The sequence below is a fragment of the Euprymna scolopes genome, chromosome 19 (genome assembly GCF_053919585.1).
Source record: "Euprymna scolopes isolate OS-2025 chromosome 19, ASM5391958v1, whole genome shotgun sequence".
Lineage (NCBI taxonomy): Eukaryota > Metazoa > Mollusca > Cephalopoda > Sepiida > Sepiolidae > Euprymna > Euprymna scolopes.
The window spans coordinates 131,731,015-131,753,776 of NC_136500.1; the positions used below are offsets into that span (position 1 = coordinate 131,731,015).

General features: G+C 33.5%; 1 protein-coding gene across 1 annotated transcript; it reads left to right on the forward strand.

Moving 5' to 3' along the window:
* Window positions 1–1,605: 1,605 nt before the first annotated feature.
* On the forward strand, window positions 1,606–21,269 carry LOC145239984 (uncharacterized). The gene is made up of 2 exons (XM_080103565.1): window positions 1,606–2,472; window positions 12,905–21,269. Exon 2 carries the CDS (start codon window positions 13,238–13,240, stop codon window positions 14,438–14,440), a length of 1,203 nt encoding a protein of 400 aa, XP_079959691.1. The 5' UTR covers window positions 1,606–2,472; window positions 12,905–13,237; the 3' UTR covers window positions 14,441–21,269.
* Window positions 21,270–22,762: the final 1,493 nt, after the last annotated feature.

Sequence of the window (22,762 nt, forward strand, 5' to 3'; positions counted from 1 at the left end):
CCATAGTTTTAAAATAGTCAAATTTTACTTCTAAGATTTTGCCTGTAAAAAAAACAAAACAAACACTCATGGAATTTTTTTTTCTTTTCTCGAAGAAATACATAAATTTTTGATTTATTATATTTTCATTCTTTTTTGTCGAGTGAATTTTTTTTAAATATCTAAAAAAAACAAAACATTGAATGAAATAGAAAAAATTGTCGTCATCGTCTATTACTTACTGGACAATATAAGCAGAACATAAGCTTCCAATTAAAAAGAAAACAACGTGGTTTGAAACTTTGGACTTTACAGGTAAATTTAAAATAACACTTCTTTTTTGTTTTAATTTACAATATATTATTTATTGATCTTTTATCTTCAATTTGTGATACATAAAACTTTGGTACATAAATTAATTATTAAAATTTTAATATACATTTCAAAATAGGGGGGGGGTGAATTTAAACAAAAAAAACCTTTGTCTAACATATTACATTCACTTTATTGGAAAGAGCATAAAATTTCACATTGACCTTGAAAATAGCGTAAAAAATTAACCAATAGAAAAATTTTGATAGATTTTTAAATTTAAAAATTGAAAAAATTAACTCGTAAAATTCAATTGATTTCATTACATAAAAAAATGGCTGTATGAAGGCGCACCGGCACTTTGTAAACACTGTTTTTTTTGTTTTTTTTAAATAAAAATATTTCTATTTTTTAAACAACTTTAATAGTTTATTTTGGAAGCATATTCTGTACAGAAAATAAACAACCCACTTTTTAAAGAGAAATTACGATTTTTTTTTCATATTTTAGTCGCAGTTTTGTTTAGGGGTGTCAAAAATTCCCCCAAAATTCTGATACACCTAAGTGAAGTGAAGTGTTTGTTACACTTTTGGCAATGGGCGGCGCTCAGCGACACTCGCCTGTTGTCGTTACGTTCCAGGCAAAGCCGATCGGACACTGTGTTACGTCTGGTTCAAATTATGCACAAGTACCATAAAAAGATATGACACTGTTGCATTACATGGACGGCGCCATTGTTAGGGGCTGATAATGTAAAAATTTACCAAATTATCTTGTTTGTTATTTATTTTCCGTGTTGTTTGGCCTTGAAGAAATTAGGGATATCAGCCCCTAACAATGGCGCTGTCCGTGTAATGCAATTGAAAACCAAAAGATTTGCTGTATAATATATAATTGTCAAATTGGACAATTTTTACATTAGGTCCACCTCCACAATTTTTTTTTTAAATGATGATTTAGATAGATTTTCGAATGCTGAATATGAAAATCGCATTGAAATTTTGCGCAAATAAATAGTTATTGAGATATAAAAAACTGTATTATACATTGTATTCTTTGGCGGCCATCTTTTTTATGCGCGCCATAAACAAATCTTCTTATCAATGACCGACACTGCCATCTAGCGAAAACAAAATGCACTTTTCTGAGACTCCCCCTTCTCTTTCACCCCTGCCACCTAGCGGGGAAAACCTGTACGAGAGTGCCCACCCCCTAAAAATGCGTGTTTTACAATTGTTTTAAAACTTTTTTTTTGACGATTATTATAGATTACAGATCTACTGAAAAAAATTTTGAAAAAAAAAAAAAAAAAAAAATTAATGAATTTTAAGAAAGGGGTTCACTTTCTCATTATAAAGTTCTACTCCATTGCTCCCTGACTTACGGTCCATTTCTTTACCGATGTGTCACATAATTAGAACACCTTCCTCTTAGTCATTTAATTTATTTTTGTACAACATCATACTTAAGTCTGTAATTTATGATAATCGCCGGAAAAAAAAAAAAAAAAAAAAACTTAGAAAAAAGGTGAAAAACGCGGATTTTTAGGGGGTGAGAAATCTCGTTCAGGTCCACCAAAAATCCACTTTTCTGAGACTGGCACGCCACTGCTCCCCGTCCAAAGAATTGATCATTTTTTTTTTTTTTTTTTTTTATATCTCAATAACTACTTGTCTCTGCAAAATTTCATCTACAGCTTAGTTAAAAACCTATAAAAGTTATCATTTAAAGAAAATTGTGGTAAATAAAATAAATTAAAAAAAACATTCAAATTAAACACTCACCTTTTAAAATTACTTTTATTAGTTTCAGGTATGCTGAAAACGAATATCGCATGTAGATGATCGTTTCTCCTTTCGTTGAGCCTGTCAGATCGAACACGAATGAACGGACATTTTTTACACGAGGAACAAAATAATGATTACACCTTCTACAATAACAAATTCATTGCTTGTTTTTAGAAGTTGATTTTCTCTTTAAATAATTTCACGTTTAAATCGTGTTTTTATCTTTTAATTTTGATTCTTTTATATTTTCATATATTTTATTTCTTAATTACTTGGACATACATAACAAAAGTTGTATCAACAAACAAAGCAGATTTTCTGTTTTTCACACAAAAGAAACAAAATCATTGTTTGTTTTTAATTATTTGTTCGCATTGAATTCCTGGAATGAAAGGTAAATTTTTATTTTATTTTATTTTATTTTTTTACACTTCAAAAAGAATTCCATTAAATCACGGTACTTTTACAGTTTATGGCCGAAAATGGAGACGCCGTGTTTTTGGAGGGCACCCGTTATTAGAATCAGAGGGAGAAATCAGTATTTTAAAATATGACCGAAGTAAGTAGTAAATAAATAATTAAAAAAAATTAAACTAGTTATTAATTACTTCCGGAAAGAACTATGAAAAAAAAAAAAAAAAAAAAAGTAAATAAAATGAAAGAGAACATATATCCGATTTCCATTTAATTAATGAAAACGGAAAAGTTTTTCATGAAACGTATATATTTTTTTTATTATTAAAAACAGAAAATAAAAATGACGTATTCATAGTTATTTAAACTGGGTGAGCATTATTTGAAAACAAAAACATTTATCGTATAAAAATTCATCAAAATATAATTGTAAAGACATTTACTGAAAAGTCTGCGTAAGAAAATATAACTTTAATAAAACAATTTTGTATTTTTTTTTTTTTTGTTATTTATTTCCGAATTCGGTCATAATTTAAAATACTAATTTTGGTACTCCATGCTGAGAGTGATCCGGATCCGTGCTGAAATAATAATTTTATTATTTAAAAAGCCATTCTTACCATGGGGAGGGGAGGGTGGTTTGTACCTATTCTATACTTTAAGCTTACAATTGAATTAAAAAAAACATATAAAATTTTAATTAAACATGGAAATACCATTTACAAAATAGCGCGGATCACTCTCTGCAGTAGCACCCTAATTTCTCCCTCTGATTTTAACGACAGGTGCCCGAAAAATGTCGTTTCTATTTTCGGCGATAAACTGTAGAAGTACCTAAATCACATTTAAAATAATCGGAAACATAAAAGAAAAACGTTCATTTGTATTGCAATCTAATAAAATATATTGGGCTTTGCTTTACTTTGCCATCCATGTTGTTCTGCGAGACTGTGAACATGGCGGTGTATGCGAAAAAATCGTCCCCGGCAATGTTTTAACTTAAAACTTTTAAGTTAAACGTCACTGTTAGTTTTTTTTTTTTTTTTTTTTTTTTTTTTTTTTATAAAATAGAAGAGATTTTTTTTTTTGTTTCTGTTTTTTGAATTTCATTACACATTTTAAAATTTATTTAACCAAAATATATGCTCAAAAATCGTCCCCGTTTTTTTTTTTAATAAAGATTTTTCGAATCGCCTTTTTTGGAAATGAGATTTACAATAATAAATAAATAAATAAAGTTTTTTTCTTTTCTTTTCGAGATGCTTTTTTTTTCCATTTGTCACTCAGGTATTGAATATCTTTTTTACGATGCTTGATTAAAATACATGAGACATGTACAAAAAGAAACAACTTTTGGTTAAATAAATAAAAAAAAATTATATTATAAAAGATCGATAAAGTCTATTTTTACCCATGTGAAAGTTTTTTAAAAGTACAAATAAAGTTTACAGCAGTATCAGAAATTTGGGGGAATTTTTGACAACCTCAACACAAAACTGCGATGGAATATACTTCCACAATAAACTATTAAAGTTGTTTAAAAAATAATAGAAATATTATTTTTTAAAAAACAGTGTTTACAAAGTGCCTGCACGCGTTCATGCAGCAATTTTGTTTACGCAATGAAATCGATTGAATTTTACGAGTTAAATGTTTTTCAATTTTTTTCACTTTAAAAATCTATCAAAATTTTTCTATTGGTTCAACTTTTACGATATTTTCAGGTTCAATCTGAAATTTTATGCTCTTTCCAATAAACCGGTTGTTTTGAAAAATTCACTCCCCCCATTTTGAAATGTCTATTCAAATGAAAATAATTAATTTTCTCACCTCAAATTTATATATCACAAATTGAAGATAAAAGATCAGTAAATAAAATAAGCTAATTTAAAGCGAAAAAGTACACATATTTGCAAATTTACCTGTAAAGTCTAAAGTTTAAAACCCTTTTTTTTTACACCACGTTGATTTTTTTAAACCTTATAATCTTGCTATATTGCACAGAAAGTTTCTTTTAATTACGAAAATTATTTCTATTTTATTCAATTTTTTTTTTTAGATATTTAAAAAAAAATTCACTCCATAAAAAAGAAATAAAATATATTAAATCAAAAACTCATGTATTTCTTTAAGAGAATAAAAAAAAATGAAAATTTTGTCGACTGTTTTTTTTTTTTATCGGCAAAAACTGATAAGTGAAATGGGACTATTGTTCAACTAATGTGGCCCATATCTACTAACTTTTGTTTACAGCCAGCAATGAAATAGACACTAATTCTGTCGCTTACAGGCCACCATAGTTAATAACACTAAGAAAGGGAGACAGTTATCTCCCCTGTTTTCTAATTGTTACGAGCTGAAGTCGCAAGATTTTTTTAATACTAGCATAAAAAGTATATTATTTAAAAAGGACATGGAATACGAAATATAAATACGGATAAATTCTTAATGAAGAATGGAAGTACCCATTGAATAGTATTTTTTATAGGTAAGTGATTTTTTGGAATTGATACATACATATACTTTATCGACGCAAGTAAAATTTGTTGTATTTTTTAAAAATCTTAAAAAAAAAACAATTTAAAAAAGAAATATTGCATAATTTGTTATTAAACATGTTATTTTTATAAAATTTGGTCTTTGCTCCTTTAATTGAAAAAAAAACATAGGGTTTCAATTACATTTTTTAAGTAGTTATAAGCTTCGAAAAATAGGTCAAATTATTCAATTTTTTATATCACGTTTTTAATGGCGTTTTTGTGACATAATAGAAGAGCAGTCCCAGTGAGAGTAGAAAATATATTCTACAAAAATGAATAATATTTGATTATTGTTTTGCATGATTAGAATAAAATATATTTATTGATTTTTTTAATATATTTTTATAAACTAAAAACAAAATTTTAAATAGTGAAAAAACTGTAAACATTTTATTTTATGCAAAAAAAATAATCAAATATTATCTATTTTTGTAAAATAAAAACTGAAAAAAACGAGACAATAACAAAAACACCATTTTTTTCTATTTTTTTAAATAATAAATATTTCATAATATTTTTTTTTATAATACTAAAACAAAATTTAAAACTAAAAAAAACAACTGTTAAATAATAACATTTTTTTTTTATTATTACTTATTTTTATAAAACCTATTTTCTAAATAAAAATTTGATCAATACCGTAACCTTATTACATATTTCGGGTTTGTCTTACTGTACACATAGATTCGAAAAAGTTGTCAAAAAACAAATATGTAACAAATAAATGTTATCAAAGGGAGATAATTTACTTTACTATTAAACTGGATCATTTTTTAGTGTTTATATTGAATGTAACATGTTTATTCGGCTCGAAAAACGTGTTTCCCGATATATTTGAAAAATGCAAATGGCGGCATGCCCGCTGTTGAACACGCTAAGTTTGGGAAGACGAGTTTAAATAAAAAATATACAAAATACTGTTAAAAACTTGCTAATATATGTTACCGTTACATAGCCAGACATATATTCGGTGAGTTTCTAACAGTATTTTGTATAATTTGTTCGTTTGAACTCATTTTCTCAGACTTGTGGTGTTCAACAGCGAGCATGCCACCATTTTTCTTTTTAAAATATACTGATAAACACTATGATTTTCGAACCGATTACAGGTTTTAACGTGAGTAAAACCATTAAAACTTTTCCAGATAGGTAGAAGAGTAATTTATCTTGCCTTTGGTAACATTTATTTGTTATATTTTTGTTTTTTGACCACTTTTTCGAATCTGTGTATTGTAAAACATACACCACATTTTTTTTTTACTAAAACTTGCAATCCATCATTATCTAATGGTGGAACTGTTTTGCTTTACACTGGTTTTTACTCCCACCGGGACGGTTCTTCATCCGTTACACCAACTAATTCGAAGTTGGTTAAATTGTGAGACAACTAAGCATAAAAACTGCCTTTTTGATATTTAATTTTTTTTTTTTTTACATTTTTAAGTCTTTTTTGTCTACCTATTATGTCGCTAGATTTTTGATGTTTTAGTATTTTATCCAATTTTTTACATTTTAGAATGGGGATCTCTTTCTTTTATAAAGTTTATATAAAATGAACACCCATTTATTGGCCATCACCGGTTAGCAAAACCAAAAAAAAATTCTTAAATCTTTATAATCAAGCCCAGCATAGATTACCGCCTAAAAAATTCCAAATCTACTTTTTGAGGCTATTACGTTTCAACAGACTTTTAAAAGTTGTCAGCAAAGAAAGAATGGAAAAGATATAATAAATATTTAAGATATTAGACCAAGGGGTCATTTTCTTATATAAATTTAATGTAAAATGAGCACTCACTTCATGGCTAGTAAGGAATCAACAAGATATGTAGTCTTTTTTATTTTGTACAAAGAAATCACCACTTATCAAGGTTCAGAGGTCACTCGAGCATAAGGGTTAAAGAGTGTACAGTGATCAAAAGGACAATATCATAGTAATCGTTAGAAGTGTAAATTTGGTGAATTGGATTACTTGAGGGGAATGGCTTATCAAGAACGTGTTTACATTGGACTTGAAGGCAGCCATATTGTTGTCAGTTGGAAAGCAGGTGAATGTTCCACAGGTGAGCAGTTCTTAGAAAGAAGCTTTGTTCATGGAAGCTATGTTTAGGTTTAAGTGCAGATAAAGAGTGGGGGAAATTATTGATAGTGTGTACAGCCAAGTGAGTGTTTTTCGTGAATGTTTGGGGAGGGAGCTCATAGATTGGAGCTCAGGCGCCATGAAAATAATGATAAAACAGAGACATGTTTGCAATGTCTCTTCCATGAGAAAGAGGTTGCAGGGAAGAGAAAAAGGGCATTCCTTACTAGGCTATGAAGTCTGTGACAGGGCCAAAAGGAGCAGGTTGTCATATATGTTTTTGCTTACTCACGTTTTTTATTTGGGGGGGGGGGGAGGTGCAGAGCTCCCATGTGGTTAACTATTCTGAACTTTGACCAAACAATTTACAAGTCACTGTGACATATATTGGGTTGTTTTATACCCGCATTTTTTCTAACTTTTTATTTTGAGTGGTTATTGGAACTCCCCAATTTAACTAGTTCAGTCTTGTTCTAATATATTTGGCAGCATTACTTTTTCAATGTAAATAAACGCTTCAAAATAAGTTAAAAACAAAACTCTTCCAGGTAGTCAGAAGAGTTACTTGTCTTGCTTTTGATAACATGTGTTTGTTATATTTTGTTTTTCTACCACTTTTTCGTTTTTTTGGTCCATACTTCAAAATGCTGTTTTTGTTTATTAAATAGTTAAGTAAAAGTACACATTAGTAGACAAGGACCCCCTTCCCTATATTAAGAATGGTTTTCTAAGTATTAACTTTATCATGATTGGTAGGAGGATTCTTTATTTGAAATATGACAAAAAATAAAATAGATAAGTAAAAAATAAATTTGCCCTCTCCAAATCTAAATGTAACATAGCCATTAACCTCAAACAAAATCCTCAAAACTATTGTCAAAAACTTGTTACATCACGTCATCTCTAATGTTTCAACTTTAGGAAATTTAATTCTTTGTCTGTATTTTCTCAGAAAAGTTTCGATTGTTGCTATTTACATTCACCATCTCTATAACCGAGGATAGTGAGCACCGCAAATGTTTAGTGGGCATTTATCTTTCTACCACAGCAGCAATACAAGCTGCTGTGCCTTATCGTCATAAGGAGTTTCAGTTTTAAAAATAATTTCCTTCCTGTCAAGTGTCTATTCCACCACACAGTTTTGCTTGCCATTTATTTTAAGATTAAAATGACATTATATTTTCCTTTTTTCTTTTTTTACATGGAGGTCACCACTTATCAAGGCCCGGAGGCCACTCAGGGAGAAGGGTTATTGTGTGTACAGTGATCAATGAGATGCTATTGTAGTAATCATTAGTATTGGAGATTTGATAGAGTGTCTTACTTAAGAGGGCGGTTTGTCAGGAATTTGTTTATGTTGGACTTGAAGACGTCCAAGTTGTAGTCAGGTGGGAAACAGGCAAACAGAAGAGAGTTCCACAGTCGTGCACTTCTGAGAAAGAAGCTCTGCTCATGGAATCTACATTTGGATTTAGGCACAGATAAAGAGTGGGGAAAATTATTGACAGTAGTTTTAGCCAGATGGGTGTTTCTTGTGAAAGATTGGTGAAGGTGGACGAGAGATTAGAGCTCAGACGAGCCTTTTCCATGGAAATAACGATAAAACAAAGACAGGCTCGCAACGTCTCTTCTGTGGGAAAGAGGCTGCAGGGAAGAGAAAAGGGCATCACCCACTAAGCTACGAAGTCTATTTTGTACTCTGTCAAGGCAGGATAGGCTGTTTCTAGCAGCTCCTGCCCAGATGTGGCAGCAGTACTCCGTCCTTGGACGTACTTGGCTTTTATACAGAGAGAGAATTGCATCAGCAGTGAGATATCTTCTGGAACGGTAGAAGGATCCTACCATTTTCCCAGCGTCCTTGGCGACAGACCTGATGTACGTGTTCCATTTCAGATCAGGAGTAAAGGTCAAACCCAAAAGCTTGTCAAAACATGGAGCCTACTCAAGACGAGAGCCATCCATTTCAATTGATGCCAGATGGGTATCAGAGCGTTGATGATGTAGAGATAGAAGCTTGGTTTTGGATGCATTAAAAGTAACCAGCCACCTCTTCCCTCACTGTACCATGTGCGCAAGATCAGAAGAGAGAGAATTAGAGAGAACTTTGTCATTTATGGCCTTTAATGTGTTGCCATAGATGGTCGTGTCATCAGCATAGATGTCAACGAATGATTTAATTATGTGTTTTGGGAGATCATTGATGAAGATCAGGAAAACAGTTGGGCTCAGGATGGACCCCTGAGGGACTCCAGCATTAATACTGTGGGCCTCTGATTTCTGCACATCAGCCACTACTCTTATGAACCTATCGTAGAGAAATGATTTAATGAATGAGAAAACATTACCAGTGATTCCATAGCTGGAAATCTTGTGAAGTAGGCCTATATGCCATACCTTATTGAAGGCCTTCGATATGTCAAGAGCAATTGCCCTAGAAAGGAAACCTTTGTCAAGATTCACTAATTCTATGTGATATAACCGTTAGCACATTTGCTGTATATCTAGCAGAACGGAAACCATATTGCATGTCACTAAGAAGGTTGTTTCTGCTGAGGTGGTTGATTACTTCTTTATTTAATATGGATTCCAACAACTTACTCATGACACACAGGAGACTTATTGGTCTGTATTGAAAGGGAGATGACTTTTCACATTAATTCTTAAATACAAGGCATACTGATGAGGTTTTTCAGGGTGTTGGAAAGCACTTCTCTTTAAGGCAACGCTTAAACAGTTTTGTAAGTATGGGGGCAAATTGTGGTTGGAGCTTTTTCAGCACTATAACTGGAATGCCGTCAGGGCCAGTTGCTTTACTGGAATCAAGGTTCTTGATTAGCTTGGCGACCTCATGCAAAGATATTTGTATGTTGCATAGCGTGTTGTCTGTTATATGAAGAAATGCAGGGAATTGTTGGCCTTTGTCATATAGGGTAGAATTAACTGCAAAGTTCTTTGCAAATAGTTTGGCCTTGTCTGATGCTGACAAGATGACCTCAAGTCCATTGATGATGCTTGGGATAGAACGCACACTTCTGTTCAGGATCCTGTTTGCATATAGCTATCTTGCATTTTTTATTACTCTTTTACACTGGTTGCTCGCAGCCCTGAAAGCAGCTTTAGTCCTAGTACATCTATTACGTTGGTAGCTATGGAAAAAGTGATTTCTGTGCGCGATGGCAGTAGCACATTCTGGGGAGAACCATAGCTGGCTATTAGGTTTTTGTTGGAATTTTTTAGATGGTATGAATCGGTCTATGCCTACAATTAACCATTCAGTCAGGTCTGATACCATAGAGGATACATCCTTTTTAACCATGGAATGCAGAGGTAGATCAGATATGAATGTACAGAAGCTATCCCAGTCAGCCATAGAGTATCGATATACAGTACGGTGGAGAGGTACGTCTGAAGACTTATTACTTTCATTTTTATCTTAACTGTGACAACGGACTGGTCGAAGGATCCCAGAGGAGATAGAACGGAATATGAACCTAGCTCAGGGGAAGTTGTGAGGAAGAGGAAAATGTCTAGAAGGCTTGCATACTGACTGGTAGTATCGGGCACACGGGTGGGTTCGTGAATAATCTGAGTGAGGTCATAGGCAATGGCAAAATCATGACAGAACCTCCCCTCGTCATCGGTCTTATTTGAGTGGGGGCAGCCATTCCAAATTATAGACATTCAAGTCACCGCAAATGTGAATGTTAGCCGAAGGATGAGCAGACAGGATGTGGTCAATTTTCTCAGATATACTCTTAAAGATAGTAACCCCACTGATAGATGGCAAATGTATGTAAGCTAGTGCAACACGGCAGCACATATAAGGTAAAGAAGGGTCTTCTCTTTTTAAGAAAATGTTCTCTATATTTATTCTATAATTTTACATACTCGTCTATTGATATGTAAATGTGTTTACTTGAGAAAAGCAGAAACAATTGTATACCGTAAAAACTTTTTGATGAACCTATGGAAATTTTGTGTTATTAAAAAAATGATTTTTATATATATATATATATATATATATATATATATATATATATATATAGATATATATATATATTTCTTTAGCTACAAATATATCTAGAAGTGTAAGCCATGTTTAGTTTCAGAATAATTTCTGATGGTTCGTTTTTCTACACAAGTCCTGGGAGGTGACTGGTTCGCAGTAGACAGTTCTTGAGTTGGAATCCACAAAGCAAAAGATTCTTCATGTGTTGACACAAAGATAGCATATGCGAAATTGCTACAGAAAAGTTTAATATTTATGGAGCAATTCTGGTTTCTGATTGGTTTCTGGCAGAACGTGAATTAATTTGATTCGTCAGTTCCTAGCAGCATCGTTTATAAATAGAATCTCCTGACTGTGTGGGATCATATCCCATTGTAGTGCAAAAATATTGTAACATTATATATATAATATTCAAATGAATTGTGGGTATATGGTCAAACTAACTGTAGAATTAAAAAATTGAGGAATATAAAAAATGAAAATATATAATTAAATAAAAAGTAAAAAATATAGAATATTCCAGTAGTTTTTGTCTATGGCAAATTGAAGGTGTCTTTGGTTTAATATTCACATACATTGGGGTAAAGGGATCTATTTTTCAAACAAACTGTAGATTTAAAGAATAGGATTGACAAATTGAGTAATATATGAGCGGAAAACACAAAAATATAGTTTAAAAAACTAAAACGTCAAGAACATTAAAGTAGTTTTTCCAACCAAATAAAAGATTTTTTGGACACTAAAGTAACCCCTTTTAAGAATATGTCAATATTTATTTTTATAAATTCACATATTCATCCATTGAACATTATAACAGTTTTGCAAACCAAAGTAATAACATTTTGGGCAATGAAATTAATCTCTTTTAAGAAATTGTAGATATATTTTTTAAAATTTTATATATATATATTTTTACTCTTATTATAATTTTGAATGTCTCCCACACTGAGACTTCAACCTTTCAATAGGTGTAAATTTATAACTAAATGTTACCAAATACTCTATCCATTATGCCACGATCCCTTGCAGGCAATTCTCGTTTACATTTTAGGAGCCTTAACCTAAAGTTGTTTTCTAGATGAAAAGTCTGACTATATATATATATATATATATATATATATATATATATATATATAAGAGTAACTAGTAAAAAATATGTTAAAAAACACTTTGAACAAGAGTTAAACACATATTTAATTTGAAAAGGAAACACTGAATAAGTGGATAGTCATTAATCCGCGGGGTTTCGAAGAAATACTTTTCTTTCTCATCAGAGTGTAGGATTAAGCAAAATGCGGGATCGGATTTTGCATACAAAAGTATTTGATGAAACTGCAAGTAACTCAAAGATCTTACTTGATAGCAAAAATTGAAGCAGAGAGAATATGGTGAAGAAAAAGTTGATTACACGTGAATGGATAGCATGATTGAGGAGGGAAGAAACAATTGTATGTAGTGAAAAATTTTTTTGATGAACCTATGGAACTTTTCTGTTATTATAAAATGACTAATATTAAGACTTGTATGTATATGTATGTATAAGCGGCACACGTTTTAACTTCAGAGAATTATTATCTAGAGTATATACTGAGAAACACCTGTATCAACTGGTTCTGTGTTAAGTTAAAAAATATTTGCTAATTTTTCTAGTGTCTCTCATATGACTTTTTAATATAACTTATCTAGAGGTTATGAGTTCAATTCAATAATATTAATAACACTAAACAAACAAAATACTAAGTCAATGCCACTATTAAAAATATTGAATTTCATTTTTTTACAGATGTTCCTGCTTGAACCTACTTAGTGAATGTAAATGGATCATCGTTTTCTTAAAAGATTAAAAAAGTAAGGGAAAACAATTTGTGGGAAGATTTTTATACTTTTGTGCAATATCGAAGATCAGAGTAAATTTTGTAATACGTGTGTTTAATGTTCAAAAGATTGAATCACAAATTGCAAAAGGGTATGTGACTTTTGAAAAGATAATATTTTTTAAAGGACAAGAAACCAGTAAAAAATATCACTTAATGAATAAACACCAGATAAATGCTTTACACTTGAAAAGTAGCGTTTCTGTTTTCAAATCAATTCTGTTTCCAGATCAATTGTAAAAATGCAGGTACAAAGTGTGGAAAAGACAAATTTTTTTGAAGTGTGTGGATATTCTAGTTCTCAAAAATCAACGTCAGCGAGGCATATGAGAACTAACATTGTAGAAAACCCCCATTCTTGCGATGAGTGTAAATATACTTGTTCTAAAAAGTCAACGTTAGTGAAACACATGAGAACTCATACTGGCGAAAAGCCACATTCTTGTGAAGTTTGTGGTTATTCTTGTTCTCAAAAATCAAACTTAGTGAAGCATATGCGAACTCACACTGGAGAAAAGCCACATTTTTGTGAAATATGTGGTTATTCTTGTTCTCAAAAATCAACGTTAGTAATACATATGAGAACTCACACTGGGGAAAAGCCACATTCTTGTGAAGTTTGTGGATATTCTTGTTCACGAAAGTCAAATTTACTGATGCATATAAGAACTCACACTGGAGAAAAGCCACATACTTGTGAAGTATGTGGATATTCTTGTTCAGAAAAATCAACATTAGTGAAACACATGAGAACTCACACTGGGGAAAAGCCACATTCTTGTGAAATGTGTAGATATTCTTGTTCTAAAAAATCAGATTTAGTAAAACATATAAGAACTCATACTGGAGAAAAGCCTCATTTTTGTGAAGTCTGTGGATATGCATGTTCTGAAAAATCAGCATTAGTAAAACATCTAAGAACTCACACTGGTGAAAAGCCACATTCTTGTGAAATGTGTGATTATTCTTGTTCTCAAAAGTCAAGATTAGTGACACATACGAAAACTCACACTGGAGAGAAGCCTCATTCTTGTGAAGTATGTGGTTATTCTTATTCTCAAAAATCAACGTTATTGACACATATGAAAACTCACACTGGCGAAAAACCTCATTCTTGTGAATTTTGTGGATATTCTTGTTCTGAAAAATCAAGGTTAGTGCAACATGTGAGAACTCACACTGGGGAAAAGCCTCATTCTTGTGAAGTTTGTGGGTATTCTTGTTCTGTAAAATCAGATTTAGTTAAACATATAAGAACTCACACTGGGGAAAAGCCTCATTCTTGTGCAGTTTGTGGATATTCTTGTTCTGTAAAATCAGCGTTAGTTAAACATCTAAGAACTCACACTGGAGAAAAGCCACATTCTTGTGGAGTGTGTGGATATTCTAGTTCTCAAAAATCAAATTTAGTAAAGCATATGAGAACGCATAATCTCTTGAGCTGAACTGTAACAAAATACATATAGCAGCCATAAAGGGAACAGCAAGTATTATAACAAGAGCCCTTAGATATAAATCCTAATCTCAATGAAATCAAGTGTTAGAACTAGGATGGAGTCCCTTAATGTCATAAAACACCAAAGTAAAATGATAAAAGTGAGATCTAATATCAATAGGTTAGATACTAAAAGATGGAAATTACTACCATTACATGAAATAATGTACCGAAACAAATGCATAACCCAAATATACTTACCATGTAAAAAGGTAGCCTTGGCATCACTGAAATAAACCATGCATACTGAGCCACCATAGTAAGCATGGGGCAGTACATAAAGGGTTCAACAGATATGATAATAAAAAAGTGAGAGATCACTATAAATACTTGCCCCAAAAACCTCAATCACAAAGCTTGTTAAAAATTTAGAGGTGCCACACTAAAGAATACTGCCGAAGTATATGATCACTGAATAACACAAATGGCAAGATCTTCTCGATTACCCAAAGAAAAGTATCAGGGACAACAATCAAAAACTTTGTTTCGATCGTTTCACAGAAGAATAACTTTAATTCTATCTCATCAAAGATGTGATAGAATTAAAGGCTCTTGATGAGGCAAAGGTTAACTTTGGTCAAAGAGGCACAAGGAAATTTACACAAACAGGGAGAACAAATTAACGTTTTCTGTTATACTAGCAGGGGTACCCGGCGTTGTCCGGGTGTTTGGAGGTGTGTGTGGTGTTAAATAAAAAAGAAACCGGGGGGGGGGGTTAAAAGTTGGTAGGATTGAACTTGAAGCCCTGAGGCGAAGTTTGAAAATAAAATCAGCCAGCCAGAATGAGTTACTGAAAGATGTTTGAATTTATTAAAGTAAGAACCAAATTGACAGGAGTCCACACGGAAGTTGTCGAGCGTTACGATGACGACGACATAAGCATTGTTATAAGAGAAGTAAAAAAAGAAAACAATGTTAAAAGTTAAGCGGGGGGGGGGGTGTAATCAAAAAATCGAAAAAGAAACAAAAAAAACTAACTTAAGGCAAATGAATGATGTTAAATGTGAAAATCGAAAAAACAAAACAAAAAAAACAGAAAAACAAACACGTGAAAAATGGGTAAAATAAGCCTTTTCCGATATTAAAATTTAAAAAATCGGTGGGTACCCAGGTGTTTTTGGGTATGTGGTCGGGGGGAGTGGATAAGCGAAGTAAAAAAAAAACACAGAAAAACGAACATTGTGAAAAATGCCTTAAATAACACCGGTCCAATATTTAAATAAAAAAATTGAAAAAAAAGAAGACGTCTTACACCACGATTCGAACCCAAAACATTTAGATAATGAACCAATGTGCTAACCAACTGACCTAACGTGACGTAGATTAAATTTAGTTAGTTTTTCAACTATTTAAAGTAAATCAGGTCATGACGTCATCTCACGCATGCGTAGAACCGGTCTTCGTTACTAGAGGACCATTTTTGTTGACCCCCCCCCTGTCGAAAATTGTCGATTTCGGGGTGAAAAAAATGAGCGCTTTTGGCTAATTTTTCGATCTTTTTCGAGCGAAGGATGGAGCTTCAATATGATACCGAGTTTGTGAATTTTCGTCGTGTCTGTCGAAAGTTTTTAGCGGACACACAAACACACATACAAACATACATACACACATTTTCGCTTTTATATATATAGATAAAAGCCCAGGAAAAATATTTAAAAAAGGGAATAAACTTAAAACAGAGTATTCCCTTCAAAAGATCAAACATTTCAGCAACTTTAAAAACCCAGAAATTGAAAAGATAAAAAATTTCTGTCTGAAAAAGCTCACGACACTTCATGATCACTAGCCCAGGCATTTAATAGAGTTGTCTCTTGTGAGGAAGACTCAATAAAATGGCTAATTATTGGCAAAACGACTCTGATACCCAGTAGCCAAGTAACTTATTTGCCCAATAAATACAGGCCTATCTGTTGCCACTCAACCACATACAAGGGGCTGACAAGAATATGCACAGGCCCTCTCTACCAACACCTGACCGATGGTTATTACCTTGAGAAAGAGCAAAAGGGGTGTACTAGAAATACACTTGGTACACGAGATCAACTCCTAAATAAAACACTTCTTGAGGACTGCAAAAACCACCAAAGAAACTTATCAATAGCCTGGATCGACCACAAAAGAGCATTTGACAGTGTGTCTCTCAGATTCTGCAATATTTTGAGATGTATACTGTCCATGAGAGCATAAGGACAGCGAGCTTTCTTCCAAGGAGATAGCCTGTCATCATTGCTTTTCTGCCTTACAATTTAGCCATTACGCAACTCCTTAAAAAGGTGCTGCTGGAAAAAATCTTAGAAGAGGCAGAAAAAAATAAGAGTAAACCATTATGAATGCTCTTTATAAACGATCTCAAAATCTATGCAGAGACAGAAAACACCCTATCTCCCTGATAGAAATCTTTCACAGGGAAAGTCTACATCGAGTTTGGATTTGGCCAATGTGCTAAATGGACAATAAAAAGTGAAAGAAGACAGCATCGGAACATCTTCAGTTTAATGCCTCCAACAAAATACATATAGCAACTATAAAGGAAACAGCATCTATTCTTAAAAGAGCCCTCGGATATACAGAGACAACATTTGACCATCTTCAGTTCAACAATGGCTTTATTGAAGATATAGGTGAGAATGCTACATACAAATACTTTGGTATAGAGGAAAATATAACTGTGGACCATGAGAAAAAGGCATAAAGGGGAGCAAGAATACATGGTACAACTTTAAAAAGATACTCAACTCTGAATTAAGCCCCCAAAACAAAATAACTGCGATAAATCAGATTACAATCCCTGTCATCTCATATGGGTTGCGTATTAGTATTATTGACTAACCTAAATGCAATACCAATAGATGCAAAACCCGGACACTCCTAACCTTACATGAAATAATATACTGAAACCAATGTATGGACAGGATATACCTATCATGAAATGAGGTGCCCTTGGTCTTACTGAAATAAACCATGAATATCGAGCTACCATGGGGCAGTATATCAAAAGCTCAACAGATATGACAATAGAAATAGTGAGGAACCACCATGAACGTCTACCCCAACAAACCTTAATCACAAAGCTTGCTGAAAACTTTGGGGGTGTTATACTGGAAAATACTGCCGAGGTATATGATGAACCAGCAACACAGATTGCAAAAAAAAAAAAAAAAAGAAAAGAAATACACGGAAATCGAGATAGACACAGGAAAACAATGATTGGAACAACATAAAAGAGCCGGAAAGTTCCTGTGGTAGCTTAACCAGTAATTTATAGATGGGGATGCTTCTCTTCAATGACTCCAGAGCGGAGACTTCCATTTAATGAAGACGCATTGTAGCCAGTCAAGATCAGAGCTTACTTACAAATGGACTTAAATAATGGCTGGCCTACAAGCAAATGATCAATGCAGCTTTTGCCAGTCAACGATTGAGAACTCAAGCCACCTAATATCTGGATGCCCAATCTTATTGGCATATGGTCTTTGCACTGTCCGCCACAACAAAGCATGTAAATACCTCGATTAGAAGATCTGTGGAGAGATGCAACGTGACAGATCATAGAACATCTGGGAACATGAACCACCACCGATAATATCAAACGGAAAAGTGACTGTATTCTATTACAAAGACATACAGGCAGGCAGATACATAAAAGACAAGCCCATCAAGCCAGATATGGAACAACCCCGAAAGAACTGCGGTTATTCTTTCAACAAATGATTTTGGCCTTAATAGAGCTGAACGGGAAAAGATAACAAAATATCAGGACCTAAAAAATTATCTAAAGATGACATGGTCTTTGAAATAAATAAACATTATACCGGTTGTGATAGGAGCAACTGGCTTAATAAAAAAGAGTCTTCAGAAATACTTAGAATCCCTGGAAGACCAAGCTGTAACTAAATACAGAAAGCAGCCACAAAGAGAACAGCATCTATTCTTAAAAGAGCCTTCGGATATAAATTTAAATCATAACAGAATCAAGTGCTAGCTCCAAGAGGGAGCCCTTGGTCTCTTAAAACTTACTGAAGTTAAATAAATCAAAAAAGGGAAAAGCCACATTATTGTGAAGTTTGTGGATATTCCTGTTCAGAAAAATACGATTTAGTGATACATATGAAAAATCAAATTGGGATCAGTGTTTAAGAGATAAAGAAATTTAATAGAATATTCGAATATTTATGTATCTCATATAGAAATCAAGTGTTAGCCCCAGGTAGTGGGTCACTTGATTTCTGAGAACTTCGGCTGAAGTAAAATAAAACCAAAAAGTGAAAAGCCACATTCTTGTAAAGTGTGTGGATATTCTTGTTTGAAAAAAATCATATTTAGTGACACATATGAGAACTCACACAACGAGGATACTAAAAAGGGCTCTCGGTTGGTTTCAATAAAAAGCAGGGCAATGTTGGCAGCTGATTTGGCTGCCCCATACCCAGCGTTACAATCGTCGAAGGAAGAAAACTTAAAAAAAAAGGGGGAAAGCCACATTTTGTGAAGTGTGTTGATATTGTTTTTCTGAAAAATCAAAGTTAATAAGACATGAGAACTCTCAGGAGGGAGCCCCTTGATCTCTTCAAACTAACAAAAAGTAAAATTAAAATAAAAAGAGAAAAAACATTTTTGTGAAGCCTGTGGATTTTCTTGTTCAGAAAAATCATCGTTAGTGACTCATATGAGAACTCATACTGGGGGGGAATAACAAAGTATCAAGGACTTATGTATGATATGAAACGAAATTGGAAACTAAAAGACGTTTCAATTATACCAGTCATTATAGGAGCAACTGGGCTTATGAAAAAGAACATTTAAAAGTACATAGCAAGCATACCCGGTGAACCAAGTGCAAGTGAAATACAAACGATTGCACTGAAAGGGACGGCTAGAATCCTGAAAAGATCTCTTGGTTGGACTCACTAAAATAGGAGTAAATGTCAGACATCTGGTTGGATGTCCCACCCCCTAGAAAAAAAAGTTTAAGAAAAATGAAAAAAAAAAGAGACTAACTCAGTGCTTGAGAGATAAAGAACTTTAATGGAACATTCGAATATCTATGTATTCATATAGACTTCAAGTGTTAGCCCCAGATTGTGGGCCCCTTGATTTCTGAGAACTTCGACTGAAGTAAAATAAAACAAAAAAGGAAAAGCCATATTCTTACACAGTATGTAAATATTCTTGTTCTCATAAATTGAGTTTAGTGATACATATGAAAAAAAAAACACAATAATAGCCACATTCTTTCAAAATATGTTCTCAGCATTGAGAATTCTAAGATTTATTACAATAAAAAAGAAAAAAATCATGAACTATTTCAAATAACTATTGCCATAAAAGGCAATATAACAGGAAACAGAACTGAAAGAACTCGTGATTGACAGACTATGGTAAGGTATGTTATGGTATGGGTGCCTGTGCATGAAATTTTTGTGGCAAGAGTTGCACAATCACCAACCACACCTCTCCTGAGTCGACATTGTTAAATACCAGTGGCAAATGGAGGTTCAGAATCTCCGCAAATAATGCCGAGATTAGCAGAAAGCACATACAGCGCCTAGAATTATCAACTGGTCACCCATCTGGTACTAACCAGGCTCAACGGTGCTTAACTTTGGTGATCTGACGAGAACTGGTGTGTCAACGTAATCATGCTTTACCTCCATAATGGAGAAGTCCACATTCTCCCGCATATTCCAAATGACTTTTGCTATAATAGAGTGAAAGCCAAGAATAAAACACAATATGAGGAACTCAATAATTGTTTAAAACTGACATATTCTTAGAAAATATATACAAATTTTGTCTTTTGTAGTAGAAAATGGCCTAGTAAAAATCTTACGAAAAAACATTTTTTAGACAACAGATAGTAGCTAATAAAGAAACGGCGTCTATCTCTAAAAGAGCATTCTTGTTATGTAATTATAGAAAACGGTAAAAGTTTTAATTGAACAATTAAAAGCCAAGCACATGTTACGTGTATTTATTAATTTTTTGTTTTGTTTTTATATTGCATTTTATCTGTTGTCAGCAAAGGAGTTTGCATATGGGAGAGTGACGGGATATAGGCAGGCTGGTGCGAGAGGATAGGCCAGCTCAAGAGAACTAGGCTTGTAAAAACCCAAGTAAAATGAACACTATCTCTTCTCCTACCAAGACAATAGTAAAAGTGCGCCCTCATGATGAAGCTTCTCCCCTTCCTTTAGACATGGGCAGCTGATAAAACTGAAAGGATTTTTGTTCTTAGTTAATTTTTTTATTTTTTTTATTACATTTTCACCCCAAACAAGGCACATTGCCACTTTGGTGTAGAGGGCTACTATCAGGGGCAACAACTACTGGGGTACTATGTAGGGATTTGGGCAGCAAGATGTCGGTTCACATTACACTTTAACTTCTGCATGTCAGTACAGTTGGGAGCAGACTAGCGACGAGGTCAAGTGTACAATGCATCGGTCTCAGCGACAGAATAACTACACAAGAACATGATTGAAACATGTTTGTTGTATAATATACATAGCTGAAAGTTTGTGGCCGAGAAGAATAAAAAGCCACAAAATATGCAGGAGGGACGCTTAATAATGCTACGACAACCGCAGATGATAAAATGACATAGCAGTGAATTGTAAGCTACTTCTTTTACCATATTTCTCTCTCTCCCTATGCTGACTAGTGACTCTGATATCGCAAACATTTTATTTACTTATGTTTAATACAGACGATGTTTTGTGCTCAATTCGTTCGTTTTGTTGTTTTGCTTTGCATGTTCCAGTTTTTTTTTATTTCTTGACCTTTTTTCAGCTAGTATAAGTTTTATCTATAATTAAAGGTTCTAAAATTTAATTTCTGCATTTGTCTTATTTCTGTGTTCCATGGCCACGTGCACTCTCTATGTATCCTGACAAGAAGTATCCCATTCTCTCTCCATTCCTATTGGTTTTAAATTTTTATTTTATACTTTGTTACATCTATCAGTCTCATGCCACTCCCAGTATATTCCGAGGCGTAACAAATTTGGGGGCTCCCAATTCGGAAAATATTTTCCAAAGACACGTTAGGTGAATGAGAACAGGGTGAAATAAAAAAGACTATATAGTTTCAAATGTCAGGTGTACAAACGTTCCTAGAGTTTCCTTCATTTGAGGAGCTATGTAAATTGAGGAAAGACAGTATACTATCAATAGCAAGACACTACGAGTTAGACAAGGCCAGGCATGCGGAGAACCCAATTAGTTAGGATAGTGAAAAAGCACCCCATTGATAATTTTATAGTTGACGAAGCCGTGTTTAAGGAAAGGAAAGAGGAGTTTGACATCACGAAACATGTCCGGCTCGTACCAGTGTTCCATGAGGCAAACAGACGTGGACATTCAGCACTTCAAAAAGATAGCTGAAGTTTGAAGTGGCCCAAGGAAGTGTGGTCAATCCTCCTACAGACAGCACTGAAAGGAAGTTACAATGAAATAACTGAGACATATACACTAAGGTGTGTCATATCAGAAGGAAGGAAGCCAGACATATATCAAATTCTTCCGTCAAAAGGAGACTTATTTTAATAGGTGGAGTTTAGCTAAAGGTGCGGACTCAGATTATAGCAGACTCCAGCAGATGATCTTAGTGGACGAATTTTAGAGGTGCGTCCCTGATGTTCCGAGATGAGAGGCAAATCACCGTAGCATACGAAATTGAAACCCTTGGCGATAAATATGTCTTAACACATAAGCAATGCAGAAATAGATCTATGAATTAATTCGAAAGTGAAACCCACACAAACCTATAGAAGATGCCCCAAACTTGAGATCAGGTCCAGAAAATAATGTATACGGACTTTCCAACCTAAGGAAAAAGTCCCCGAGTAACCTGATTTGATCACTCACCTACCAAAGGACAGACGAGTGGAAACCCATACCGCGCCACTACCGCAGGAAAGTAAGACACATCGCACTAAGCTGTCTGGTAAGGAAAAATTCTGACCCTATAAATGGGTCAGCATTTTTAATAAACTGCAAGTTTCATCACTTCCTGCAAACCCCCTGCAGAACATGACAATAGTAAGGGCAGGGAGGAACATGGACCATTTGTGTCAGTAGGGCAGGTCGATTTTGGAACGCCGGTGAGGCAATGGTGATGATAGTTGGGGTTTGACATAAAAAAGACCTACACAAAATATTTTTTCTCAAACTCGTTATCTTTGCTTGAGGAAATGACTTTAAAAGTTGAAAAATTGAAGCGATTAAAAGTTTTTTCGGTGAATTGTCAAGAACGCCCGTCATTAAAACAATCC